Source organism: Trachinotus anak, unplaced genomic scaffold (assembly GCF_046630095.1).
Source record: "Trachinotus anak isolate AG129_WGS33_773 ecotype Australia unplaced genomic scaffold, CSIRO_AGI_Tana_v1 ptg000011l, whole genome shotgun sequence".
NCBI classification, from domain to species: domain Eukaryota; kingdom Metazoa; phylum Chordata; class Actinopteri; order Carangiformes; family Carangidae; genus Trachinotus; species Trachinotus anak.
This window is the reverse complement of record NW_027273862.1, coordinates 3,414,044-3,441,464: the sequence shown is the minus strand read 5'-3', so window position 1 is coordinate 3,441,464 and position 27,421 is coordinate 3,414,044. Positions and strand designations below refer to the sequence as shown.

Here is a 27,421-nt window from a genome sequence, read left to right as displayed (position 1 = left end):
TTATATGTGATTTGATTCCCTCTTTTTCATAATGTCAAAAAACTAAACTAAAATTACACCACAATAAACTGACTTTTTGTGTGGAATCTGTCTTTAAAACACTATATAACAGTAATGATACAATACATCTTTGTTTTTCTTCTTTAACGACCCTGGTCCCTGCTTCATTATCTTCCAACAGCTTTTCATCACCAAGGTACATTTTGGCTGAAGGTGGGAAACTGGGACTTCTTCCCAGCACATCCCTGCTCTTTACCTGTTATGCCTTAAATGACTATGAATGGATCCTGTTCTTCATGAACCCATTTTGTTACTTCTCTGTGTGTGTGTGTGTGTGTGTGTGTGTGCGCGTGCGTGAAATCTATTTCACCATCCCTGACACTTCAGTAACATAACAATGGCACATGGCACATACTGTTCAAGGGCCCGTCCTCTCTGCCCCATGCTCCTAGCAGGGCCGCTCTAATTACATGTCTGCTCTTCACGCACCAGCAGTGTGTCAGGCTACATGTCAGTCTCATGGGACTTTTTACATTGGTATAACAGAGAAATATGAAAGAGGGAAATCACCTAATACCAACAAATCAATTTGTAACAATTGTCATATTTAATGTTCCCAATAGCAAATGTAATATATATGCATATATTTGATTTATATATATGAGATATATGTAGACAGATTATGTAAAAATAATGTTAAACCTACTATATATTGACATATATGTTAGCCCATACAAATATGTATGTTTATATGTTGTATATGTGTATATATGTGTATGCATATGGTTGCTTCTTACATGGCTTAAGATTAATATTAAAATGTTATAGGAAATTGATATGAAAAACATATATAAGTATATACAACTTTTATATATACTGTATATGTTACACATACTCTCTCTCTCTCTCTCTATATATATATATATATATATATATATACATACACATAGCATACACACATATATATATGTGTGTCTATATATATATATATATATATATATATATACACACACATATATATGTGTGTATATATATGTATATATATGTGTGTATATACATATATATATACGTATGTATGTGTGTGTGTGTGTGTGTGTGTATATATATATATATATATATATATATACATATATACATACATATATATGTGTGTATGCTATATACATATCGCAACATGTTCTACCATATAAATTCGTTATAGATATTTTTTCATATATGTACAGTACTATTATGCGTTTTTCATAATGTTATGGCTTCATATATCCAGGGGATGTATGTGATAATAATATATACCCTTATAGATAACATATGGCAACATTATTCTATACTATATATATTCGATATAGGGACATATATATCTTATATTACATTTCTGTATGGGCCTTTTAGTATTTTTTTCTTTTATTATAGCAAAATATTTAGAAGATTCGTATTTCTTTACAATTATCAGTCCATTTCTTAATAAGTTGTGATGGAAATCTATTTCACAAACACAAAATTGCTTCTGATTCGTCCATTGCTGTAGCAGGCCATTAGGTGGATGTGGTCACTGCATCAGTGAGCCTGATGTAGCACAGTGCAGTCCGGCGGAGTCACATGACGCCTCCTCCCGAGGTGTTTACCGGTGCTGATGCGTCTGTCAGCGGCACTGCTGGCTGTCAGAGCGCCGGAGGGAGGCACGGCAGCACAGGTAGGACTGGACAGCGGGGACTGTGTCTGTTGGAGCGGGGTGAGGTCTGTTCGGTGAAGACAGGACAACCTCAATTTAGACACAACGGGACAAAAGGGACGCGCCGGCGGTTTGCGCCGACGACAAGCCACCCGCAGAGAGCAGAGAGAGCACCGGAGATGAGGAGGGAGACGTTCAGAGAGAAAGACAAGATTAGTCATTTCTTTCTGTCAGTGGCTGCGTCATTTTATTGGTACATTGTTTGGGTTCAAAGCCCTGATGGATCAAAACAAAGGCCAGGCTAACCTATCCTCTCAAACACAGTAAGCTTTGCTCTGTCAGTGTTAATAGCTGGTGCAGAAAAAGCAGGCTTATAGTTATTATTCTAGCTAATAATATATGCTGATTGTTTTGTTATTACATGACAGCTATCGGTGGACCGCGTAAAACCCACCTGTGGTTTTGGTTTACACTAATAAACTTGATTTTTTCAGTAAAAGACTGAGAGAAAGAAAAAACTTATTAGACATCAGGCATAATCGTGGCTTTATTTTGAAAGGTATAAGCGGAAGTGTGGTTTAGTAATTCAGTATTGACACCGGTTATTTTAGAGAGACAACGCCGGCCCGGGATGTAACGCAAATAGATGTGTTTTTTTAATGATTATGTGTATTATTTTGTGACTGTCATGTGTCCTTATGGATCAAACATTAGTCTATACCAGGAAATAGACAGATCCCTTCTGGCCTAGTCTTAAAACTGAACTGCTTGGGTCATCAGAGCTATGGTAGCACCAGAGATAACTCATCATTTAATCTATCCACCTTTTTAGCATGATCTTGTGTGAGATCTATCAACCTGTTATTTTGATAGGCATATAACATGACAAAGACCAAGACAAATTCTGTTTTAAATACATAATTTCTTTTGGCCGTTTTTAACCAATTTTATAAAGGGTTGGACTAATCTGAATGTTGCTCATTGTGATTACAGCAATGTTAGAGAGACTTTGAGAAATGTCTCTATTGTAACATTTATGCATGACATTTTGTTTTGGAAAGCAGAAACAATGGCAGATTAAACACAGCACAGACAGGAAGTGTCAAATGTCACAGGTTTTAAAGAGTGAAGTATGTGAATAGTTTTTATTATGAGCAGCTCTCAGTCATGTTTACCAGCCTGTAGCTCCTCCTTGTTGACCTTGTTTCGCAGATACTCCACCTGCTCACATACACACACACACACACACTAATGATAAAGCTACAAACTTATCTACATATGTAGGACTGTGATTGTCAATTATTTTTATTATCAATGAATCTGCCGATTATTTTCTCAATTAATCATTTAATGGTTGGGTCTAAAAATTGTGCCTGTCACAATTTCCTGAAGCTGATATGCAATCCAGTGGCTTTGTCTCAGCAAGAGTCCAAAACCCAAAGATGTTCAAGTTTGCAATAAAGAAAAACAGAAAAAAGCAGCAAATTGATACAACTGCTAAAACAGCTGTGGATTAATTTTCTATCGATTGACCAATCAATTAATTGTATCAGCTCTAAAAGTAAGAGAACTTATTAGCTTTGAGCTGATCTGTGCACACAGCTGGTATGACTTGTTGAACTATGTGGAGAGAAGACGTTGCACCGTGGACACCAGTCTCCCCCACAGTAATGACCTTTTCTCAGCATCAGAAAATGATTCACTCTGCAGTACAATCAGCTTCCTGTTTGTCTCTGTAGGTCATTGTGGCTACTTTTAAGACTGTATTAGAAAAAGAGGGAGGTGGTGAGATGTGCCAAAGGTCCTGGACCAAATTCCAATCCAGGACATCACAATCACATGAAAAACATCTTAGACCTCCGTGGATGCTCTGCCATGCTGGAGGTATTACAAGGTTCACTGTACATCACACCTATGTCACGTCTTCAGAATTGTTAAGCAACATTGCATAATGTTTGACGCACTTCACAGGTTGACAGACACACACAAGTTCACATACACTTATGAAGACTCACACCGCCGACACCATTAGCTTGGAGCTTGTTTGGCTCAGGCTTCGGTGCATTTCTGTTTCAATGTATCTGTTGCTGAGTGATGAGATTCAGTTGAACAGAACCAGTGTGATTGTTTGGCTTATTGATCGGTCCGTTATCAGCAGATAAACAGCTGGTGTGGTGGTGAGGAACAGATGCCTAATGGTTGAAGTGAAGCATGTGCCTCACATGCACACAAGCACCAGCCTGTTGTTATAACTGACCGTCCAGACTGGTTTATAGCAATGTCACTGTCTTTTCAATTAGACATTCCACACCTATATTACACGCAGCACGGCCCCTGCTAGTCGAACCCCTCAGCTACATGCCCCCTCGTCTCTCTAGAGATGGTTCACATCATTCTCTTCAAACTAATTTCACTTCATTTGTTCTTTATTACATAAGTATTAAGGGGATTACTGGGACAGACGTGAGAGTACATTCACTCCTGCAACCTCTCACAACAGTCCCAGGTTACCAAATGTTTTAAATCTTTTCTCGTCCTGCCATCTTTATGTTTTGCTTCTGTGTGTGTGTTTTGAGAGAGCTCTGAGACATGAGGGCCCCGCAATGTGGTTGTCACTAACGATTTTGTTCTAGTTATTAAAATGAAGAGACACTTTGAGACGTTTTAACAGTGAGTGACCCTCAAGGCTTTCTTGCTGTAGAGAGGACAGATGACACACTTCACATAAGGCAAGAGGGGGTGGGGATGGGACTGGGGGTGGGGGTTGATTTGGTTTCACTGTGGCAGAAATTAAAAGATGGAAGTGGATTTTAATGTCTTTATGACAAATATGGAGTCAGTGAAATGATGCATTTTCCTGAGAAAGTCATGTTTTAATTTGATCTAATTTCCTCCAAGTGTCTGAGAAGAATGCAGACGCTGACAGTGGCATTACAGCACAAAGAGAAGCTTGGTTTGTTTATGGGCTTGATTTTTCTTTAGTTAATATGTTGTTGATGCCACATCAGTTGGAAGGTGTCTTTACAGTTTTGGGCAGTTTACTAGTTTTGTCACAGACTCATATTCTCTCTACATTTTGAGCTGGTTTCTTTTTCTTTTATCATTTGGTTTTGGGGCATAGACATGAGCATTACTCCTGAATCACCGCAGAGTGTTGCACAATATGTTTATCCTCCTCGCTGCCTCTGCAGTTAATGTTTCCACTGCCACTTCCCTCTCTGGTATCTGCTCATCCAAAACCTCTTTCCCGTTCCCCTGCTACTCTGAGCTACACGACCTTTCTTTACAGGTGTTTGATACATTAGAGATTAAAGGAGCTATTTCTAAGTTTTGCTATTACTGCATAGCTAATGTTAGCAGCTGTTTAAGTACCAGTCTTGCCAAGAGCTTTAGCCATTGTTGTGTTTACAATACAACATTAGATGTCCTCTGAGCAGCTACTTCTTCAGGGCAGCGTGGTCACTACGGTGACTCGGTATCGGAAAGTGATGGGACCAATGAGGCCAACAGGGCTGGGGTTAGCTGGTGAGCATGCTTCAGTAGAAGCTTTCCACCTCTAGAGATAGCTGTTAATGCTACTGTTAGCTATGTAGCAATAGCAAAACTTGCATATAGCTGCTTTAAATTCCAACCACAGGACACTCCTCTGACTCACTGTTTGGCAATGAGCTCCAACAATGACCTGGTACATTTGACTGTTTTGTGCAGGTTAAGAGGACCTACAGTGGGGAAGAGGACCTACAGTGTCCACAGCCTCTCCTCTGCTCCTGCTGGTTTAGCCCCGAGACGAAGGTGCCATGGCTGACCACGAAGAATCCAAGAAGATGAACGGCAGTGCTGGCCACTCCTCCCATCTTATGGAGGCGCCCAAAGAGAGCATGCAGCTGAAGAAAGAGATCTCGCTGCTCAACGGAGTCAGCCTGATCGTAGGAAACATGATCGGCTCTGGCATCTTCGTCTCCCCCAAGGGTGTGCTGATCTACAGCGCTTCTTATGGGCTGTCGCTAATCATTTGGGTTATTGGGGGCCTGTTCTCTGTGGTGGGGGCCCTCTGCTACGCTGAGCTGGGCACCACCATCACCAAATCAGGGGCATCTTATGCTTACATCCTGGAGTCGTTTGGAGGCTTCATTGCATTTATTCGTCTGTGGACCTCTTTGTTGATTATTGAGCCCACCAGCCAGGCGGTCATAGCCATTACATTCGCAAACTACCTGGTGCAGCCACTCTTCCCAACATGTGAGCCGCCATATGTTGCAGCCAGGCTCATCGCTGCAGCTTGTATATGTAAGTACATCTGATCTGTTCCGCATACCACTGCTGTTTGCTTCTCCACCTGGTCCTACAGGAGTGGACTCAACACTGAGACCACCTATGAAACCTTCCTCTCTCCCCAGGCTTACTGACATTCATCAACTCCGCCTATGTGAAGTGGGGCACCCGCGTGCAGGACATTTTCACCTATGCCAAGGTGGCGGCCCTCATTGTCATCATCGCCACTGGACTCGTCAAGCTGTGCCAAGGTGAGTGGTTCACATTGCTCGTCTGCATCATTACTGTAAAAAGAGTCATAGGCTGTGTTTCTGCAAAACAGAAGCGATCCGATGGATACAGCCCCTGGCTGATCAACACCAGCCACAAATAAACAGTTTTACAGTCATTTCTTACATGGATGTAATAACATTTCCCTGACTTTTCCTTTAATTGTTGTGTCCGTGTCTTAGGGTACACAACCAACTTTGAGTCATCATTTCAGGGATCGACTACAGACCCTGGTGACATCGCGCTGGCGCTCTACTCTGCCCTCTTCTCTTACTCCGGCTGGGACACCCTCAACTTTGTTACTGAGGAGATCAAAAACCCTGAAAGGTCATTTTTCCCCTTCTTTCCTTTTGAATGTATCAGCAGGCCAGAATACTTGAATCAGCCTGGTAATGATCTGATATCCTGTTGTTCCAGGAACCTTCCCCTGGCCATCGCCATCTCTATGCCCATTGTCACCATCATCTACATCCTCACCAATGTGGCCTACTATGTCGTTCTGGATGTTAGCGCTATACTGGCCAGTGATGCAGTGGCAGTGGTGAGTAGACAAAATGTGAAGTGCTTTGACAAAAGAAAGGGATGAGATGAAGAAGAAGATGTACTGTATGTGTGAGTGTGGGCTGAACCTGCAGCTAAACCAGTTTATGTGCCTGGTTCAGACATTTGCAGATCATACACTCGGTGTGATGAGCTGGACCATCCCGATTGCTGTGGCTCTGTCCTGCTATGGAGGTCTCAACGCCTCCATTATCGCTGCATCCAGGTAGAACACACACACATACACACACCAATTGGAGCAGCACTGCAAAAATATCCACTAGTTATTTTATAATAATTATTTACTGTGGCTTAGAGATTTATTTTTATATGACCAGTGTAAGAGACTATAATTCATGTATGTTGTGTCCAGGTTGTTCTTTGTGGGCTCCCGTGAGGGTCATCTTCCAGACGCTCTGTCCATGATCCACATACAGAGATTCACTCCGGTCCCTGCTCTCATCTTCAATGTATGAATGCAGATCAGTTATATGTATATAGTAGAGGAAGTATAGGAAATGTCCACTTAATTAGCATTATACTGCACGGTGGAGCCTTCTCAGTGTACTAGTCTCATTCACTGTATCAGCTCATTTGAAAATGTAAACTTCCAATTATTGAATAGACTAGTAAAGAAAAAAACTATTTTCTGTTAATGGAAACAAAAAGTATCCGGCAGCGCTTCTTTAACTGTTGCCACCCTCCCTTTCTTCCTCTGTCCACTGTCCAGTGCGTCATGTCACTGATCTACCTGACAGTGGAGGACGTCTTCCAGCTCATCAACTACTACAGCTTTAGCTACTGGTTCTTCATGGGTCTGTCCATTGCCGGCCAGATCTACCTCCGCTGGAAGGAGCCCGACAGACCCAGACCTCTCAAGGTGAGATCAGTTAAACACACCTGTGTAATCCTGTGCATCCATCCATACATCCACTTATCAGGGTCTGGGACATAAAATAGTAGGAAATTCTGGGCAGAAGAGGAATTTAAATGTGATCAATAATCTTTGCTACTCTGGTACTCTTAGCATCAACAAAGGAGCTCATAGTGGAGATGACTAATACTGTAATTGTCTACCATTGCTTATGTTTCCCAAACTAACTGATCTAACAGTGCTTGTTTTCTTTGCAACTTCCTTGCGTCACATATAAATAAATGCATTTTAAATAATTCAAGTTACATTCTAACAGATCTCAATATATATTCAGTTGAGATAAGGGGAGAAAATAATTGTGGAAATAATTGTCAGTCATCACATTAAAGCAAAGATTATTAAAGGTCCGAAATTTAACTTTTCCTGACTTTTATATGAAGTGTTGATATCCGTAAGAAGATATACTGTATTTGTATTCTAGTACCAAAAAACATCTCGGTGTAGTTTTACATCTCTCTCTCTCAAGCTCTAGTAACAACAAGTCCGTGAGCCAATCACAAGAGAGGCTCTGGGTGTCTCTTTTGATTGGCATGGCTGAGAGCAGTGACTGCTTTGTTGTTACATCACAAAGTTGCAGAAGTCCTGACAGCTTGTTTTAGGGCTCAGTTTCTGAATACAGGCTGTGTGTATTTCTCTGTGGACTGAGGATACTTTAATACTTTCACAGTATTAATATAGAACCTAGACCTGCTTTATAATCAAAAAGCACATGGAAATCTACCTTTATACCATATGGGACCCTTAAATTAAGTCATTTTTTTGTTGTGTTTCAAGCTCATGCTCTCTTTTGATTTCTCTCTCTACAGCTGACGTTACTCTACCCGGTGGTCTTTTGTCTGTGTGCTGTTTTCCTGGTGGCAGTGCCTCTGTACAGCGACACAGTCAACTCTCTCATTGGCATCGCCATTGCCCTGTCAGGCGTTCCTGTCTACTTTCTGGGTGTCTATTTACCAGAGTCCAAACGACCACCTGTCATCACCAAGCTACTGCGTGAGTTTACCACACACCCAGCACCCTAATGCAATGGGCAACACTTGTCATTTCAATTGTCCCTTTCCCTCTCTCAGCTAACATGTTGTTGTCTCTTTCTGCAGGATCCCTGACTCACTTCACCCAGTACACCTGCTTCTGCGTACTGACGGAGACGGACAAAAGTGAATAGTGTCCAGGAGACTTCAAAAATTCTTCCCAGCAGTCTCTGCATCCTGAAAGCTGACAGTCACCAAGGGCCCAGACAAGGGGATCTGTATTTATGACTCTTTTTTTATGCTGTTCACATGCTGAAGCTGTCAGACTTCACCAACCTGTTTACAACTCTGGAAATGCTGCCACAGATGCACAAGTTCACTTGCAGATTTATCCTGGAATTCACGGACATTCAAGGATTTCAAACCTAAGTAGAGTCAGTACAGTTATATTGCAGTATTGTGGATATTATTATAGTTTCATTTCTTCATCACACTACTTAAAGACCCTCAGTAAAAATGATTTGCCTTCTTAGTTTACTGGTAATTGTATAAATGCCTTTTGAGCAGCATGTGCCTGTGAGATTTTACAGGTGCTGTGTACATGACCACAGGGACCTGACGATGATGCAAGTGCATTTTATGACATGGATTTAAGCTATTGTAAGGGAGAGATATTATGATGAGCAGTGTGTGCGTGGATGTACCGATCTTAATGAGAATTAAAGTATTTGAAATTGCCTGTCATTCATCTTCTTAGTGAAAAAAGGGAAGAAAATTTTTTTGTCTGCTGCTATGTGAAGATGTTGACTCACTATCCTAATGTCATTGTCTTTCTGTAGTTTTTTTTGTGTTCCTCTGCATTTGACATCTTGTTGCTGAAACAGAAACATTGGCTTGTTTAAAGCATTTTGGCTGAGGCCGGTTTAGTCTCTGCAGAGTCCACTCTGTCTGGCACTGTGGGAAGCTGAAGACTTCCTGTTCTTTGTTTTTATTTTAAACTGTCTGACACTAAATCAATGTTTTGTGTGTTCAATGTGCTGTACACAAGACCTCAACAGACATAGAGACTCAGGTCAAAATAGCATTTTAGTTGTCTATTGTATTTATATTGTTTTCCATCTTTAAGTCCATTTGTGTTATATTACCACATCCTTTGTTCTGAATTGTCTCGAGTAAACTATGCCTCAACCGCAACTCAGAATCTGTATTTCATCTTTAATTGTGCCTCTGGTTTCAGCCTAGTGCCACTTATGAGATTGTGCTTTGGCACTGGTCCTCCTGGTCCAGTGGTCTGACTGTACATCATACTCACAAGTGCCTGTGGCCACAAGGTGCATAATAAACTACACTGTGTCAGATCTTTCTGTATAAGTTACAAATAAGTACCTAAGTTATGTATAATCATTAGGAAACTGCTGAGTATTAAAGGCAGTGAAGTTTTAATGTGCAGTGATGCATGTTGCATCCTAAAGGATTGTTAAATTAAGCATGAAATGAGATACATCTTGTTCTCTGCAGTCAGGCAGTTTTGTACATGGTGAATCCAGTTGGTGTCAATGAAACCGTATGTTTTTGTTTCATTCCAACCCTTCCTGCATGTCTGGTTTATAATTCTCTGTACAGGTTAAGATTGCGGACATGAGAGGAAAATCTCCAAGATGGATTTTTGTCCTGAGCCTAAAAATAAAAGACACTCACAGAATTACTTTGAAAACATCAGACCAGTTGAGATGACTTTTTAACAATGACCTCTCACATCTGCTGTCACTTGTCAACCTCATGAAAATAACACGTCGCCTCAGGGATGTAACTGAGCAAAACAGCTCATGAGGTCACCAGGCACAGCAACAATGAGAACACAGTCTCAGTTTTCCCTGTTTCTGTCCCTTTTCCATCCCGCACTTGTAGAGAACATTTAATTGTGTGGGTCAGTGGGCAGCATACTGTCTTTAAATCTTGAATTATGAGATCATGTTTGATCTTAACAGATATTTTGAGTAATTATTGGGTAAATCAATAAATTATTAAAAACAAACTAGTTTGTGTTTATCAAGCAAGAAAAAAAATAACACCGATATGTTTTATGTTTATTTTGAAAGCTTTCTTTTTATACACATCTACATATTTACAAAAGATTGATTCAACAAGCATCCAAGACAACTTCAAGGGAAATTTCTGAACCAAACACACAACAAGAAAGATGCACCACGCTTTCACATTATGCAAAAATCTAACACACACAATTATACATACACACACCCCCACACACACACAACCATGCACAAAATGCAAACATCCTAAATTGCAACCACACACGTCCCGAGACATCTCACTAACAGAACTGTTAACAGCACGAAGCATACAAGGCATATCACACTAATGTGCAATATTTCTAACACGCATCCACTTTGAACAAACACCCACACACAAATTCACTTCACCACAATTAAAAAAAAGAAGAAAAAGACACTGTGTCCCTCTAGAGACGACACCTACTCCTTAGAAATCTATGCAGTAAAGAGAGACGATTACACACTAAAAAAGGTGCGTGATATGTGGTGTGTAAGCAACATGCATTTTAGTTTTGTGACTCAGTGACACTGTAATACTTAGGCACATGAAATTGACCTTTTTAAAAATTATAGGGTATTGTTACTGGTGTTAATATCACAGGATGCTTGTCAGTCATTTTACTTGAAATTGGGAACTTAATGAGTGCTACACACTAATTGCTACATTTTAACATGGTATATCATAAAAAAACTTTTTTTTTCAGGCATGTGTCCGTATTATGTGCCAGTCTAGCATGTGTTTCCCTCCTCTCTCACATACACAGAGGTCTAAGGAGTATAGTGTTATCTGTGCAGAGGACATTGGGTTAAGGGGGTAGATCAATCAGAATTGTATTTGTCTCCATCATCCTCCTCATCGTCGTTGTCGTCATCTTCACCACGGCAGCCCAGCTCATGCAGCACTTCCCTCTGGTAGCGCTCCCAGCTCCTCCGGCTGTACGAGTGCTCCTCCTCCCAGTAACCTGCGGATACGAGGCCGAAACCAGCCATTGAATGACAAGCAAGGACGGAGGTAAGTCACTCGCATTTGGAAATGCAGTTGCACCAAGACAATTATTAGAAACAGTCACTGTTCACTCTCTAAACACATGTCAGTGATGCGCCTTCGATTAATACTTCATGGAAGTCTTGTAGGAGGCTGGGACACGTCTACACGTCTGTCAGGTATCACAAAGTGAACAAAAGGTAGAGAGAAGCTGTTAAGAGAAAAGGTGTCCAAACCTACACAGATTGAATAACACATTAATAAATACATACCACCGTAGCGCTCCTCTCTGTCACTGTCTGCGTCACTTTCCTCATCAGGGTAGTCATTCCTCCAGTTGCCTTCCTCATTTTCATCATCCTCATCTTCATACACCTCCTCTTCATGAACCACAAGGTCAGGCACCTGAGGTAAACAACAACCCCTTTTTTTTAAAGCCTTGATTTTATTGATTCGTTATTGGTTTCAGTATATTTAATTATTGATAATGAAATAAAGCCAGGCTTATTCTAAGTTTAAGCCATAAAACCAAATTAACACTTTTAGACAATCACTTTGTTCAATTGTCCAAATTCCTGAGTCACCTGCTGAGCACTTTCAAATATGTAAGATATATTTTAAAAAGCTCTCTGATGGGAACGTATTCAAACCAAAATAATAAGAACGCAAGAAATGTCACCCAGTTTTCAGTACCACTTAGGCTAGACTTGGGTAAAATTATTGAGGCACATATTATAAAAATATCCCCATTAGCTAATGCCAATTTTACACATTGTGGCCTCATCTGCCACATCAGAACTGCAGCATGTGGAGAAACAAGTTTATGTGCTGACTGGCCTGAAGCAGTGTTAGATCCAGGGAAACTGCTTAGAGTTAATAACCCAAATATAAGCCAGAGAACGGGGACAGATTTCACAGGTTGGCCTGTACAAATAAAAATATATAAACTTATATAGACTATTTAAAAAAAATTATATATTATATATGTCTACGCTGTATTTCACCCAAGTCATTCACTCACTCCGATTTCAGCACTCATTCATCCGCCTGTCCATCCATCCACACACACCAGTTCTCCCTCATCGGCGTAGGCCCTGACAGACAGGATGTCCTGGATCCACCCTGGTGTGACTGTTTCCTGGTAGTAAAGATCGTAGACGTAGTCCTCGTCCTGCTCCCGGTGCTCTTCGCCCATTCTCTCTCCAGATATGCTCAGATGCTCCCGCAGCATCTTTGTGTTGTTACACAGGATGACTTCTGGGTCTGAGGACGTCTTCAGAGATCGGGCAGAGAAGCAGGGAGTTATGACAGTTGACAGCTGTGGCATTTGCATTACAGTTACATAATGGGACAACATAAATTTGCAGTGTTTTGGGTATGGTACGGTAATGACAGTATGGTATTTGATACCATTACAGACAAAACCCAAATAATACTCATCTTTACTCAGCTACTATAACACTCAACTCACCTTGGCAGTTTTGCTCTGCTCCTCTGGATCTTCGTGTATGAGATCAACCACCTGGATTTCACCAATACACCAACTCTTGTCCTGCTCTTTCCCAGTTTCCCCTGCATTCTCAGAAGCATCTGTCTGGGGGCTTTGTGGCTCAGTTGGACTTGACAGCCCTGTACGGTGGCTGGAAAGTATCCTGTAGCGTTCCTCCCTCCTGGTGCTCCACTTTGTGCTCCGTAAGTCCCCAACTATCCTTTGAGAACTGGCAGCAGAGGGGCGCAGTGCGTGGGCCATACGAGGCCGAGCCAAAGCCTGTCGGACCTGCGTCTGGACAGGGGCATCCTGGTGATGAGATGACAATGAAAACCTATAAAGCTCTACCATGAAAACAAAGAACTACTTAACTTTAATTCCCGACTCCTAGAAGTTGGAAGAAAGTCAAGTAACCACCTTACCTCACTTTAGGATTAATAATAATCCTTCAAAAACACCTCACTACCCATATTGGTTTTGAAACCCAATCTTCACAGCATCACTAAATAAACACATATGAATATTGAATTAAAAGCCAGAAATTCTCTTGTAATAACATCACACTAAAAAAAAGAGCTCTTTATTTTAGCTCTTTTAACTCTTATTAAATGCATTTACCAGAATATTTACCTTAGATAATAAGCTGGCGTGATGGAGGAGACTTTATTGTTTGTGTCTAGATTAAACAACATTACAGTTTTAAGAAACGATTCTGGATTAAGTCAAATATTTTTTTAGGCCTGGTAACACATCGCAACTGCGTTCAACACCAACAAAAAGAGCTAACGATAGCAGAGGCTAATGCGATTTGGAGCCAATATATGACTAATGTTGGCTAACAGTGTTGACTAGCCTGGATGCTATGCTAACAACAACTAGCATGGAGGGTGCGTTGTTTTCCAATGACAACCAATCGCTTTAGTTAGTTCAATCCAGCTTGCTTACGAGCCCAGTCAAGTCTACTGAAATGGTGCGTTTATGCCGACAGGCTAACTAACGTGTATTTGCCTGCAGCTAACCTGCGCCCAGCGCTAACGTTAGCCAGCAGCGCTCGGTTAGCTCGCCCCGCTGCCAGCGGGCCTCTCACCTGTGTCGCTACGGTCGCCACGAGTTTGAACACAGAGTTTTCCACATCGGCTTCGTTGGGCTCAGGTACCGATTCGCCCGAGCTCTGGGACGTTTCCGGCCGGATACGTTTACATGCCAGCAACAAAGCATCTGCGGGGTCGGTCCCCCTTTTTCGCTTGACTCGCAAGATCGTCGTGTTTGGGTCCATGTTGCTCCTCTGTCTGGTCCGTCTGGCAGATAGAGAGCAGGGAAATGCGATAGAGACAGAGCTCACTGCCGCTTTATTTCCGGGTACCACAAACGTCACAGCCCGGGGAGCGCGCAGGTGGGCAATGTTAATAAAACCCCGATATGTAACATTGACTTTTCTCTGTACCGAGATGTGCTGTTCGGTATCTTCAATAATAACAATAATAATAATGATGATGATAATAATAATAATAATAATAATAATAATAATTTAAACATTTAAAAAGTTATATATAATCTATTTGGTGATTATTTTAGCGAAATTTCATATCCATAAATCGATACATACATACATTGTGTGTGTGTGTGTGTGTGTGTGTGTGTGGTTTGTTCAGTGCTTTTATTTAGGTAATTCCAGGCTCTAATGTTGTTTTTTTATGTAGTAATGCATTCTTTATTTGTATTGTTTTGTCTGTATTCATGATTTCTCTGTTCTATGTGTGACTTCCGTTTTCAATAGAGATGCTTAGAAATAGTGTTTCCTAAAATTATTATTTTATGCCCTTAAATTACTTAATTTGTTCATTTACATGTTCACAGAGTTAATTCATTGGAGTCTGAAGTGTGTCACCTATATAATACTGATAACCTAATATTTTTAGGCATTTTGTTATCATTCATTAAACTGTTGGATGACAAAAAATTATTGTGTGGAATTAAATTTACATTTAAACTATGATTTAAACAGGTTTCCCGTCATATTCAATCTCACATCATTTGTCCTTCACAGTTTCTGCCTTAAAGGAAGTCAGAGTTCCCCTTAATCACAGCGGAGCAAACTGACAGCTACATTAAAAAGGGAAGGTACTCATATTATTGGAATTTAAAAAATGCATTTATGTGTTTTAGAGATAACACCTACACAATTGAATAGCAGACACATGTAATGTTTGCATTACATTTTGAACGCACTGACTTAGGCTTCGTCCACAGTAGCCTCCTACGTTTTCGTTTGAAAACGCATCTCTTTCGCTCTGTTTCCGCCTCCCGTCCACACTACTCCCTCGGAAACATTTGATTATCTGCAGCTGGTCAGCTGAGCACACCTGAGAGTAGACGATCTGCTTCCTGTTTACACCGGCCCGCGCATGCTCTGTGTCCGTGAATGGTCACACACGTATGCGTTGTCAGATGTGTTACTATCAAAGAACTGGTAAAATTGGAAAATTGCATTTACTGTGGAAATGTAATTATTAGATAAAACGTTGAGTGAGTTAAAATGAATTAATTTTAATTTTAATTTTCAGTTGTGTTTTCTGAGTCATCTGCTGAAACTCCTACCCCATCACCAGGCTCAGCCTCTTTCCCCCTTGTCCTCCTGGTAGCGAGGACTGTGATGTGTGTTTGTGGTCTTGGTCAACTGACACGTCTGGTCAGTCTTGCTCTAGCAGTTTTTATCATGCTTTGTACACATCCTGTGCATGACAGACCACAGTGCCTTTAAAACTGCTGTCTATAAGACACAAAAAACACAACAGACTGCTTGGGGAGGGAGGGGGGGGGGGGGGGTCAAATGGCATTTTAAGAGGTGGAGCAACACTGAATAGAGGAGTCACATCCCCCCAGCCTCATTTTCTTTCTGTAGTGGCAGCTGGTCTGCAGTCCACACAAGTCTCTGCCTCTACAAAGAAGCACAGGTGAGTTCAAATTTTACTCTGCAATTTTATCAAATGTAAACGGGATATTTTACTTGACAAATTAACATTTCTGGAGGGCAGTCATTCTAAATAACTGTAGCTAATATCATAATGATTCAACATTAACAAAGTGTTCAACAATTCTGTTGGATAATCTGATGTCATTTCTTTTGGTCTTAGTGTGTTCAACATGTCAGCTGCTGCCTGTCTGCTGTCCGAAGAGCACTTTCTGTGCTCCATCTGCCTGGATGTGTTCAACACTCCTGTCACCATACAGTGTGGACACAACTTCTGCAGGAACTGCGTCACTGAAAACTGGAGAATCAATAGAAAATGTCAGTGTCCCGTCTGCAAAAAGCTTTTTGACAAAATACCTGAGCTGCATGTCAATATTTTTATATTGGAGATGGTTGCTCAGTTCAGACAGTCAGCTGTGAAGAAAGCCTCAGAGGTCGCCAAACCAGGGGAGGTCCCCTGTGACATCTGCACTGGGATCAAACTGAAGGCCCTCAAGTCCTGCGTGGTGTGTCTGGCCTCATTCTGTGAAACTCACCTGCAGCGACATCAGACAGTGTCAGGCCTGAAGAGACATAAGCTCATTGACCCGCTGGATAAACTGGAAGACAGGATATGCACAAAGCACGATGAACTGATGGAGCTCTTCTGCAAGACTGACCAGATTTGTGTATGTCAGTTTTGTAATGGGTCAGACCACGAAACACATGACGTCGTTCCTCTTAGAGAAGAATACGCAGGAAAGAAGATAGAGCTGGAGAGTACACAGGGTAAATTTCAGCAGATGATCCAGGAGCGACAGCTGAAGATACAAGAGCTCAGAAGGTCGGCAGAGCTCAGCAAGGAAGCTGCAGACAAAGTGACAGCAGATGGTGTGCATGTCTTCTTTGCTCTGTTGCAGTTTGCTGAGACAGGCCTTGCTGAGCTGACTGAGCAGATCAAAAAGAAACAGGCAATCACAGCCAAGTCTGCCGAGGGCTTCATCAGAGAGCTGGATCAGGAGATCTCAGAGCTGATGAAGAGAAACAGTGAGGCTCAGCAGCTCTCACGCTCCGATCACCTCCACCTCCTCCAGAACTTCTCATCCCTCAATGCCTTTCCAAACATGAAGGACTGGAACAAAGTCAACCTCCATCAGCCATTGTTTGAGGGAGCTGTGGCCAGAGCTGTGGCTCACCTTAAGGAAACAGTGAACAGAGGGACGGCAAAGCTGCTCCAGGCTGAACTGAAGAGGGTGCAGCAGTACGCAGTGGATGTGACCCTTGATCCTAACACAGCACATCCTAAACTCGTCTTGTCTGATGATGGGAAGCAGGTAAATCACAGTGATGTGGAGAAGAACCTCCCGAACAATCCAGAGAGATTTTCATACTGTGTCATGGTCTTGGGGAAGCAGAGTTTCTCTTCTGGCAAATTCTACTATGAGGTGGAGGTTAAAGGGAAAACTAAATGGGACTTAGGAGTGACCAGCGTGTCGGCAAACAGGAAAGGACAAGTCACATCATGCCCACAGGCCGGCTACTGGACCCTGCAGCTGAGGAATGGAAATGAGTACATAGCTCTTGCAGACCCTGACGTCGTCCTGTCTCTGAGGTCACAGCCTCAGAAGGTGGGGGTGTTTGTGGATTATGAGGAGGGTCTGGTCACTTTTTATGATGTTGATGCTGCAGTTATTATCTACTCCTTCACTGACTGCTCCTTTATAGACAAGCTCCACCCATTCTTCAGTCCCTGTTTCAACGATGGTGGAGACAACTCTGCCCCTCTCAGGGTCTCCGTTGTTCATCAAACTGATTGAATCAAGTCCTTTTATTATTTATTTATTTATTTTTATCTATTGTTTCCTATCACTTAAGTCAACAAGCCTGTCAGTCACCACCCCATGACCCTACAACACCACCCATCATGTTCCAAATGTATTCATTTGATTTGAGTTTAAACTGAATGTTATATCAAACTAAACATTAATGGATATTGTTGCTATAGGTACAACTGACCAGTGTTTCAGTTGGTTAGATCAAGTTGTACATATGTACCGGTGGCAGAAACTATGTTTCAACCAATTACCCATTTACTTCTATTTTTCACTGACTATTAATCAGTATGTGTTGTTCAGCAATACAATGACTTTGATCATTGATTATTTGTTTTTCAATCAATTCATAGTTTTATTTTTTTCCCTCTTTTAATTGAGCCCCTGCAGTCTTTCCATGGTTAGGGATTACTGAGTAAAGACAAAGTCACAGAAGTAGTGCACAGTACATACTTTACACCTCTTTTTCAAATTGTTATTAACTTGATTATTTATTTTTTAATTTATTATTGTTTTATTTTCCCATCTATCCATTTAGCTGTTTATCCTGTGCATTAGTATACAAAGCTGTACCCTGATCTATTTAGATTAAATTACATGATTTTACATTAAGACATTAAGACAAATCAAAAAGCAAGCTTCAGTGTTTTTGTTTCTTTTATTTTTTATTTTTTTGTAGTAGAACATTTTAACTTAAATCTATGTATCATTGTGTAGTGTAATGTTGAGATGCAACAGTCAGATATTTCCAGGTAATTTTATTTTGATTTAATCTTATAGTTCTGTGTTGTTTTTAATGTTATGTCTTGAATCTCGTGGTTTTAATGACTGTGCAAGCAAAACAGATTTAACTGTTACCCTAAAGTGCAAAGCAGCATTAGCATGAACAACAGACTCAAAACTATTAATTAACAAAGAGGCACAAGCAAAAACCCAGGGACAGCAAATGAATTTAATGGAGAACGCAATGATTTTTCATAGAACAAATTAACCCAGGCTGAATCATACACTCGCAAAAATGTATAACAAAGTCACAAACTGACAGAAGCAGCCATGTAGACAATTGTTGTCACTCCACATGGTCCTGTAAGCATAAATGGATTACTAGACACAGGGACAAGGGGCCAAGGGTCATGGGGCCCCCTCCTGTTGGAGATTGAAAAGAAACAGATAACACCTGTTTCCAAATGAAAAATCCTGGTCAGACCAATATTTACGACAGCAAAATCACAGTGGTCAGCATTCAGGTTCAACTTTTCTGCCCTTTGACATGTGGATTTGCACCTTTGACTAGTAGCAGATTATCCTAACAATGCTAACCATTGAGGAAATGGAAAGCGGTGAAAGAGGTGAACTTGTTTGTCTCCGTACTGTTTCCATTTTGTTAACTTGTTTTATGAAAAGTTGTGTTTTGCACTTTAGGGCCACAGTAAGGTTTCTGAGGCTGATCCTCAAATGTAACAAATATGTTTTAAGCAAATAGGAACAACGGCAATATCTCTTAAAAACACTGTGTTCATTCTAATGTGTTACTGTTTTATAGTTGTCTTTCTGATCATGATGTGTTATAATGCTCACTCCTACAGAAAAAGATTTTTGATCAGTGATTCACAGTAAAACAGAGAGAACATTTTCCTCTTCGTATCTGATATAACTGTAACCATAAGAATCATAATTATAGCAACAATAAATAAGTAGAAGGGGTTACTTTTCATGATCCATTATTTTCTATGTAATATTTATTTACAGAAGCAACTAGATATCAACAAATTAAGTTATTTTTAGTTAACTGAATATGACTTGAGTCCAAAGGTCAATAAACACCTAATATAGGCAATGGATAATATGTTTTAGCTGTGAATATTAGTTATTGAAGCTGGTTGTCATCATTTTCTGAGAAGAGCTAGGGTCTCTGGTCGAGGAGTTATTGTCAGATCGAGACTTACAGGTCAAAGCCACAGACCACAGGAACATCAAGAAACCTGTAAAGACAAAAGAGGCTGTGAATTCTCTAGCACATCATAAAAGCATGGTGCGTACTGTATATGAGGATCACATGCATACTGACCCTGCAGAGAGTTTAGGATAGTGAATAGGTAGATCCCAGGGAGAGAGAAGGTGGTGGTCATTAATCCCCAAGGTAACCCCAACACACAGCTGAGGCCCAGCACTGTGGCACAGTCCTTCCATAACCTGCTCACTTTCTCTTTGTTCATCTTCTTCCATCCACGTCTGCTTTCAATGCCTCCATCACCTCCTCGTATGCCCCAAAGCTTAAACACCACCAGCCCCAGAATGCAGGAATTACACAGTATCACCAGGCACGGAAAGGCCATAGTAGTGATGTAGCTGACTACATGCATATGTTGGAAATTACTGCTCATCCAGCATCTGCACATTAGTAAAAAAAAAAAAAAAAAAAAAAAAAAAAATGAAGAGAAGAATTGGCAAAGAATAAAGCAGAGCCCAGCTGAAATCATGTTATGTATTTGCTCAGAACGTAAACTTCCTGTGTGGTTGAATATTTAAAATCACAACAATGAATCCTGGTTTCTTACAAATGAATGGTTGAATTTGGTTCCTTGGCATCCGTTAGTGTCAGACTGTATTTACCATAAACACCTGAAATCCCACAAGCCACTGCAATCAGTGTAGGAAGACCTGCGGAAAGATACTGAATTTACTTCAACAATTTATGAAATTCAGAGACCAAAATCAACTTTGATATCAAATATCAATTCAAACATTTGTGATACATCCTATGATATCCACATTACTGCATTCACCTCTTAGCAGAAATGCATACAGTCTTTATTCCCTCTCATTGCTCTCATCAGCCTTGTTTCCAGATGCAGCAAGCACCTTCTTTAAGTGACTATACGCTACTTACCCATCACCAAATGTCAGACAGACAAATCAGACCTTTCCCTCAGGAGATAGTAGAGACTAAAAATAGATATATGACTCAAAATGAATGATATTATGCTATTATCTGCTGGTTGTGTAACAGCTTTGCCAACTTGAAATGTCAAAAATGCCAGTTTACAGGTTTATGACCGTAGCTTTTCAGTTGGTATCGTGCTTTTCTGGTGCATACAACCAAACAAATTTGCAGTAAATAAAATACCACAAACCACAAACCAGCTGACACATAATGAATTTAACACCTGCTGCCTGCTTCACCCAGTTGCTAATCCTGAATTCATCATAATACCGTTGCCTTCGTGTACAGGCTACAGAATGAGATACAAATACTGTGACCTCTCAGCAAAACATTGCTCTACTGCACCCACTGTGGTCAAAAACTCTCTTTTCATTGAAGGCTTGTTCAATTATTATTTTTTTTTTCATGACTGAATGCACCTGATGTAAATATTCCAATGGAGGGAATTTTGATCTGGATATTTTTCTGTTTTATGAACAGTATATTGGAAGAAAGTAAATTCATACACCTTTGATATTTGGCAGAAACACTGAAATACTGTAACCAGATGCCACTCACCCCATCCCACCAAGCTGAGTTTGAGCAGGTATCTCCTTACGTAGATGTTGAAGACTTGGACGAGGAGAAGGTAGAGGTGGAATCCCTCCAGTGCTGTCCAGGTGAGGGTGGCCAGCAGGGACCAGTGCAGAGAGAGACCCAGTAACTGGCAAACCAAGCTCACCTCATTCTCTTTCAGCAGCCAATTCCAGAAGCTGCACAGCAGGAAGCTGAGGTGGAGGCAAAACAGTGCCCCAGTTAGTTGCATATGCAAACCGATGGCCTTCTCTGGACGCCGCCGTCTGAAACGCAAACAGTATACAGCATATCGTGATCATTTTTCTGATGCCTATTTATCAGACACAGTACACGTGGCCGTTTTTGACCCAGGTACTTTCACCTCATCATGATCCAATGTTCCCAGTGGACTGCCATATATATTTTCACATACTGATCACTTGGCCTCTTGGTAAAAGGATGTTAGTCAAATTCATGTAGCACTTCTATTCAGTCTGTGCAGGCTGACTGACAACTGTACAACAGTACAGTGCCCTCTTTGATCTTTCTGGTATACAGAATTTATAGGGCCTGTACCCCAAAGCTTAAAGGGGGTGGTATGCTCAAGAGGAACTAGGTTGTGCAACATGCTATCAGCTTCAACAGAAATGGGTTTATAGCTGCTCTAAAAGCTGCACTCACACACTAATTGTTTATATGTGTCAGTTGTGTAGAGAACAAGTGACATAAATAGCTGTGTAAAGAACAAACAGAGTTTGAGAATTAGTCAGATTGTTGGATTGCTTAACCACAATTACCACAATAACCAAAAAGTGCTGCGCTTGAAAATCTGTCAAAACTCGGTATAAAACCTACATGTTGGCAGAACAGATAAGCTTGCCACAGTTGGCATCTGTGTAGGCCTGCAGGTTAAAGATTCCTGTCTACATGCACCACTGTGTAGGGCTGGAAGGGGTCCATAAAAACAGGAATATAAATCTTGTGAAACTAGTAGTTAATGTTGTTGTTTTGTTTTTTTATCCCCCACAGTTTAACCAAATTACTATGACGACAAAGATTGTCTAATGTTAGGAAGTGCATATTATAGCACAAACCACGATCTTTTCCTAAACCTAACAAAGCCATGACTGTTTATTATTGTAACCATAGCGACAAAGGTCGAATATGCCCTGTAAGTACTGTTCGCATGTTTATTACTTAAACCATGACAACCAAGGTCCAGTGCCTTCAGGAGACACTCCTCGGACAGTGACAGAGGGTTGAATAAAAAAACGAACTATTTGGTTGCTATAAGGACTTGTACCATTCAGATACATTTCACATTATCCAAATGCAAATATATATATATATATATATATATATATATATATAATTATTATTATTTTTTTCCTGTATTGAACCCGCATCCTGAGATAAATATCAATATTAATATCTGCTCAGTGTTTTCTTCCTGCAGATACCTGCAATAAATACAACAATATCACACTTAACATGCGCATATTGCTTCAGTTCCCTGGCAAAAAAGGACAGAAGATGTCACCTCTGTTGAACATAATATTACAGATATTTTATGATATTTTAGTTTTAGTGATCCTATGAAAATAAGAATTTGAGTATAAGAAACACAAAACTCACTGTAGACAAATATAGATGATCAAACTAATGACTGTGAAGATGACGGAGAGTGCTGATCCAACGTAGGTGATATAGTTAAGATACCTGGAATTAGTTTCATCCACTGACAAGTCAGGGTTCTGGAACAAAAAAAGGTATACAGACAATTTTGATTATATACCACTAAAAGACCTTTATTCAACTGTGTCTTATAACAACACATTTCCTGTTCGTGAGACAAGATTTGTCTAACATTAGGTGGTATGTGGTTGATGACAATCAACACTGAGAGGAAGTGAACTGTTGGAAGTTTTTATGACTTTACCACAAGCACGGCAAAGAAGCTGAGGTGGTTGCAGCTGCAAATAAACTCAGTTCCATTGCGACTGGTATGACAGCCCTCTGTGCTCCAATAACCTAAGAAACACACGATTGTTTGTAAATTATCTTTTTATTTAAAAGCACAAATACTGCTGGGTGGCAAAATTTAGCCTACCTGTTCCATCATCGAACTCCTGCCAAAACACACAAGTCCCACTGTCCACCTAAAACATATTCAAAAATAAATCAAAATCAGAGGAAAGCAGATTACATTTTCCAAACGCACGCTAGGACAGCTAATTTCATCATGTTACCTTTTTGTCGTGTTTGAAGGATAGTTTGATGGGTTGTTCGAGGTCTCTGACAGGTTGACTCCCCGCCCTCACTGCTAGGACTGTGTCTCCCAAAACAGTGGGTTGGCTGAGGGCAGGCTGGCTGGGTATGGGTGCTATTTTCCGTCCCCTTCCCTGAAAGGGTCTCACCTACGATGACAATCAGAGGTGGCAGAGGGGACACACGACATTAATGGAGGGGTAAGGCGGATTTGAGGTAAATCAGCTTCCAAATGTAGAGGACTTGCAACAATATTAGCTACAGTATCACCCTTTCCTCCGTTTCATAATACACAATGGCTGATTGTGAATGTACAGAGTTCATGGAAATCATTGCAAATCAGCTTGAGAGGAAAGTGTTAACTTATATAATTACACAAACTTAAAGAAGAGGCCAGTGTCAGTGCGGTCCTCTTCCTTATCCATCCTCCTGAATTTGCCAATGGTCACAAAAGTCCTTAATTCTGCTACTTTTCTGTATCTTCATGTCCACTGTGATTAGTAATAATTTAATTAGGATAATTAAGGAGTGGTGAACTAGTCTCATCTAAGAAGTCTCTCATCCTATGGCTCAAGTGTTGTACTTTCAGAGCTACTGACCGTAAAGTAAGTGCTGTTGATCACTGTGGTCACCAGCAGTACCATCATCTCAGATACATTTCCTCTGCTTCTCTGGAGAGCGGAGGCCGGGATGTGAACCCTGTGTGTGGTAGTGGGACTCTCTTCAGCCTTAACATAGAGATAGAGATATTTACTACGTACACCAGAGAAAAACATATTATTTATAACACATATTATTTATAACACATCCAAAAAAAAACAATATAGTGGAAACTGTAACATCCTGAACTCTACTGTACATCTGAGAACCAGATGAGACAAGAGCTGGGAGCCAGTTACCCGAAATATTTATAAACTTACCTCCTGAGACGAGGGGACCAACTTACGAATGAAGCGATTTGGTGTTAATAAACGGGTTTTTGATTGGATGGTACAGGTCGCAATTCTGTCCTCATAACACCTACCAACACATATTACACATATTTCAGCAATCATGCGGTTGTACAGTATTATAACTGCACTATTATATTATTGTAACTACTATTCAGTGTTGCTGTTATGAACAATTTCCTTTAAATTGTTCGCTGTTGTTTACGGGTTGAGAAAGTTGTGCTGTACACCACTTTGGCTGATGAAACCCTTGAAAAAAAAACTGTGGTGTGAACACAGAAATGTATGTTCCTTTTCCTTGACAGCAATAAAGCAAGTTAAAATAACTGATTTGCTCAGTCATTTTTAATGTGCTTATACACAATCATGTCAAAGTTATCCCAGCATTCATCAGACAGCTGGGAACAATCACATGTATTTATTACTGTAGGACAACCCTTCACAAAGAGGAGTGTGAGATCTACAGCATCATTAGTATACACTCATATGAGTTACCTGGTCCACTGTGGATTATTTAGGTGGCAGTCATCGAGGACATGGTCACAGTTGTCTGTCAGAGTGGCAGACACAGACGGAGTCAAAGATAGTGCAGTGAATGGATGGACAGCTGAATGAGAAAAAAAACTGACAAGTGACAGATCTCACGCCAAAGAAACATGAAATGCAATGACTTTCTGTTGTAACTGTGTGATCGCTGCTTGGGTTTTAGTGTTGCACAAGTGGTTGGGTAAGAGTTCCGAATGGCAGGTACCAGAGAACCACAACTGACTTTCTCTTGGTTTGCTGATCCATGACCTCTATACAGAGTACACCGACAAATAAACTAGTATCCACCTCACAAGCACAGAAGCACAAACACACAACAGACATGAGAAAAACTCACTGCCAGCTTGAGTTGTAGAAAACCAGCCAAGTGTGATGAGAAAAAGATTAATCCACATTGTGCCTCACTGTTCCTCATATGCTGTGCCTCGTATGGTGATACAGTTCATGCTGTTCTGCTTGTTGATGAGGTGAGAGGGGAGTTTCACATCTGCATCACATGGTAGCGGTAGAGACGGGGTGGGAAACTCATATTAACAGGAAATGATCCATATCAGACGTACATTCAACAGTATTTATAATGATGGTGTTCTTATAAACTGTTGATGTTTAATTTAAAAAGTCTCTCTGACATGATTTATCTGCTCATCAGATAGTAAAGTTTCAGCTTAGTAGTTTATCAGTATGGGAGGTTCATCTGAAGCCAAGCTATTACCATTTGTTTAGTCTTTCAGCTATCATGGAAAGGAAGAAATGCAAATCGACCATTTACAATGTGAGTATTTGTTCAGAGCAACAAATGATATCTTTATTTTTCTGGGACAAAATCTCCAACATTAGATCCTGTCTAGAGGAAAGAGGAAGTTTACAAATGCAACCATTTTCCCATATACGCAAGAAAAGAGAAAGAAATACTCATGTTATAGTGGTTAGCAAGTTCTGACACCTACAGCTTGCTGAGGAAGTGAAACTCACTCTTGCACCACGTGTTTTCCAAAGTTGGCAATACACATAGGAAAAAAAAAAACCTGAATTATCATAATATATTGAATAATTTCAAGGGTTGTTATTAAAAAACAAACATCTGCACAGAGCAACACTTGCCCATTCTTTTATGCTGAATATTCAAAACCATTTACAAAATTCTTGGTTAGTGACACAATTAGCATTACTAGAATTGAGTCAGAATTGAGTCATGTCTAACAAAAATATCATATTTTTTGAAAAAAACAAAAAAAGGTCTCGGTTAAAAAAAAAAAAAAAAAATCTGAGGAACCGATTTCTTATTAGAAAAATTAAGTAAATATAACTATTAGTCTTAAGTTATGTTGATTTTTCATTTACTTTACTTAATATTTAGTTGCATTTACATCATTTTATGAAGTTGTTCTAACTTAAAAATAGCAACAACTATTAACTTGCTCTTTTTAAGTGTACACACAAACACGGAAAAAGAAAGTCAGTGCTCACCTTGAGACCGTGACACTAAAATCTACAAATCAAGCCAGAAATCTTGGTACAGTTATAGACTCTGACCTAAATTTCAACAGCCACATAAAGACAATTCAGCCTACCACCATCTTAAAAACACAGCAAGAATTAAAGAATTTCTGTCTAAACAGGATACAGAAAAACATACTCATGCATTTATTTTCAGCACACTTGACAATTGTAATGGTGTCTTTTGAGTAAAAAATCAACCAGGCAGCTGCAGATCATCCAGTCTATAAAGCACTAAATGGTCTTGGGACCAAATACAGCTCTGATCTACTTGTACTGTATGATACAAAGCATCCAGACCACTCAGGTTCACCTGGGTTCATAGTTTGTCTTACCTGATTTTAAGCTATTTTGATATGACTTATTCATATATATATATATATATATTTGAATAAGTCATATCAAAATAGCTTAAAAAAAATAAAAAATAAAATATATATATATTTTTTTATTTTTTTTTTAAATTTTTTTTTTTAATTGAAATGTGTCTTTGTTGTTTTTAAATGCTATTTCAATGACATCTTAATGTTCTCCATCCTTAATGTCCATGCCTCTGTAAAGCACTTTGCGTTGCTGTGTTTCTGAATGGTGCTGTATAAATAAACTTGCCCTGCCTTACACATCTAGGCTTTAATATCCGGGCTAATGGCAGGAAAGGGCCTCATCACATTTGATTCCCT

The 27,421-nt window shown here is 40.2% G+C and overlaps 4 protein-coding genes across 5 annotated transcripts; 2 read left to right on the top strand and 2 right to left on the bottom strand.

Annotated features, from left to right (window-relative positions):
- The first annotated feature begins 1,567 nt into the window (after nt 1–1,567).
- slc7a6 (solute carrier family 7 member 6) lies at nt 1,568–9,847 on the top strand. Its single transcript, XM_071488884.1, has 10 exons — nt 1,568–1,690; nt 5,378–5,956; nt 6,067–6,192; nt 6,394–6,538; nt 6,629–6,752; nt 6,874–6,977; nt 7,125–7,221; nt 7,482–7,631; nt 8,492–8,675; nt 8,780–9,847. The coding sequence occupies exons 2-10, from the start codon at nt 5,467–5,469 to the stop codon at nt 8,845–8,847; spliced, it is 1,488 nt and encodes a 495-aa protein (XP_071344985.1). The 5' UTR covers nt 1,568–1,690; nt 5,378–5,466; the 3' UTR covers nt 8,848–9,847.
- An 881-nt stretch (nt 9,848–10,728) lies between these two features.
- Nucleotides 10,729–14,543, bottom strand: slc7a6os (solute carrier family 7 member 6 opposite strand). Its single transcript, XM_071488885.1, has 5 exons — nt 14,287–14,543; nt 13,182–13,508; nt 12,780–12,983; nt 11,983–12,115; nt 10,729–11,687 (listed from the first exon to the last, which is right to left on the bottom strand). The coding sequence occupies exons 1-5, from the start codon at nt 14,473–14,475 to the stop codon at nt 11,545–11,547; spliced, it is 996 nt and encodes a 331-aa protein (XP_071344986.1). The 5' UTR covers nt 14,476–14,543; the 3' UTR covers nt 10,729–11,544.
- A 1,495-nt stretch (nt 14,544–16,038) lies between these two features.
- Nucleotides 16,039–18,086, top strand: LOC139628341 (E3 ubiquitin-protein ligase TRIM21-like). Its single transcript, XM_071489957.1, has 2 exons — nt 16,039–16,153; nt 16,334–18,086. Exon 2 carries the CDS (start codon nt 16,344–16,346, stop codon nt 17,964–17,966), a length of 1,623 nt encoding a protein of 540 aa, XP_071346058.1. The 5' UTR covers nt 16,039–16,153; nt 16,334–16,343; the 3' UTR covers nt 17,967–18,086.
- An 826-nt stretch (nt 18,087–18,912) lies between these two features.
- Nucleotides 18,913–25,718, bottom strand: LOC139628340 (adhesion G-protein coupled receptor G1-like). 2 transcript variants are annotated; one of them, XM_071489956.1, is made up of 12 exons: nt 25,582–25,718; nt 25,194–25,248; nt 24,669–24,768; nt 24,348–24,476; nt 23,730–23,897; nt 23,591–23,639; nt 23,420–23,511; nt 23,116–23,234; nt 21,484–21,764; nt 20,540–20,642; nt 20,050–20,372; nt 18,913–19,963 (listed from the first exon to the last, which is right to left on the bottom strand). In XM_071489956.1, the coding sequence occupies exons 1-12, from the start codon at nt 25,637–25,639 to the stop codon at nt 19,845–19,847; spliced, it is 1,596 nt and encodes a 531-aa protein (XP_071346057.1). In that variant the 5' UTR covers nt 25,640–25,718; the 3' UTR covers nt 18,913–19,844. The 2 variants fall into 2 exon arrangements, with proteins under 2 accessions (XP_071346057.1, XP_071346056.1); XM_071489955.1 differs by having other exon boundaries at nt 19,712–19,963; nt 25,194–25,305; nt 25,582–25,699.
- Between the last annotated feature and the right edge of the window lie 1,703 nt (nt 25,719–27,421).

Bases quoted from the DNA above. Each gene is read 5' to 3' on its own strand.
- LOC139628340 (XM_071489955.1), bottom strand. From the start codon at position 25,639: ATGTGGATTAATCTTTTTCTCATCACACTTGGCTGGTTTTCTACAACT. The intron at 23,898-24,347 runs GTCAGTAGCTCT...TTGTCATCGTAG, and splicing joins TCAACAGCACTTACTTTACG to GTGAGACCCTTTCAGGGAAG. The intron at 20,643-21,483 runs GTGAGTGGCATC...ATCTTTCCGCAG, and splicing joins ACTCAGCTTGGTGGGATGGG to GTCTTCCTACACTGATTGCA.
- slc7a6 (XM_071488884.1), top strand. From the start codon at position 5,467: ATGGCTGACCACGAAGAATCCAAGAAGATGAACGGCAGTGCTGGCCAC. The intron at 7,222-7,481 runs GTATGAATGCAG...TCCACTGTCCAG, and splicing joins TCCCTGCTCTCATCTTCAAT to TGCGTCATGTCACTGATCTA. The intron at 8,676-8,779 runs GTGAGTTTACCA...CTCTTTCTGCAG, and splicing joins TGTCATCACCAAGCTACTGC to GATCCCTGACTCACTTCACC.
- slc7a6os (XM_071488885.1), bottom strand. From the start codon at position 14,475: ATGGACCCAAACACGACGATCTTGCGAGTCAAGCGAAAAAGGGGGACC. The intron at 13,509-14,286 runs GTGAGAGGCCCG...TCTCATCACCAG, and splicing joins TGGCGACCGTAGCGACACAG to GATGCCCCTGTCCAGACGCA. The intron at 12,984-13,181 runs GTGAGTTGAGTG...CGATCTCTGAAG, and splicing joins AGCAGAGCAAAACTGCCAAG to ACGTCCTCAGACCCAGAAGT.
- LOC139628341 (XM_071489957.1), top strand. From the start codon at position 16,344: ATGTCAGCTGCTGCCTGTCTGCTGTCCGAAGAGCACTTTCTGTGCTCC.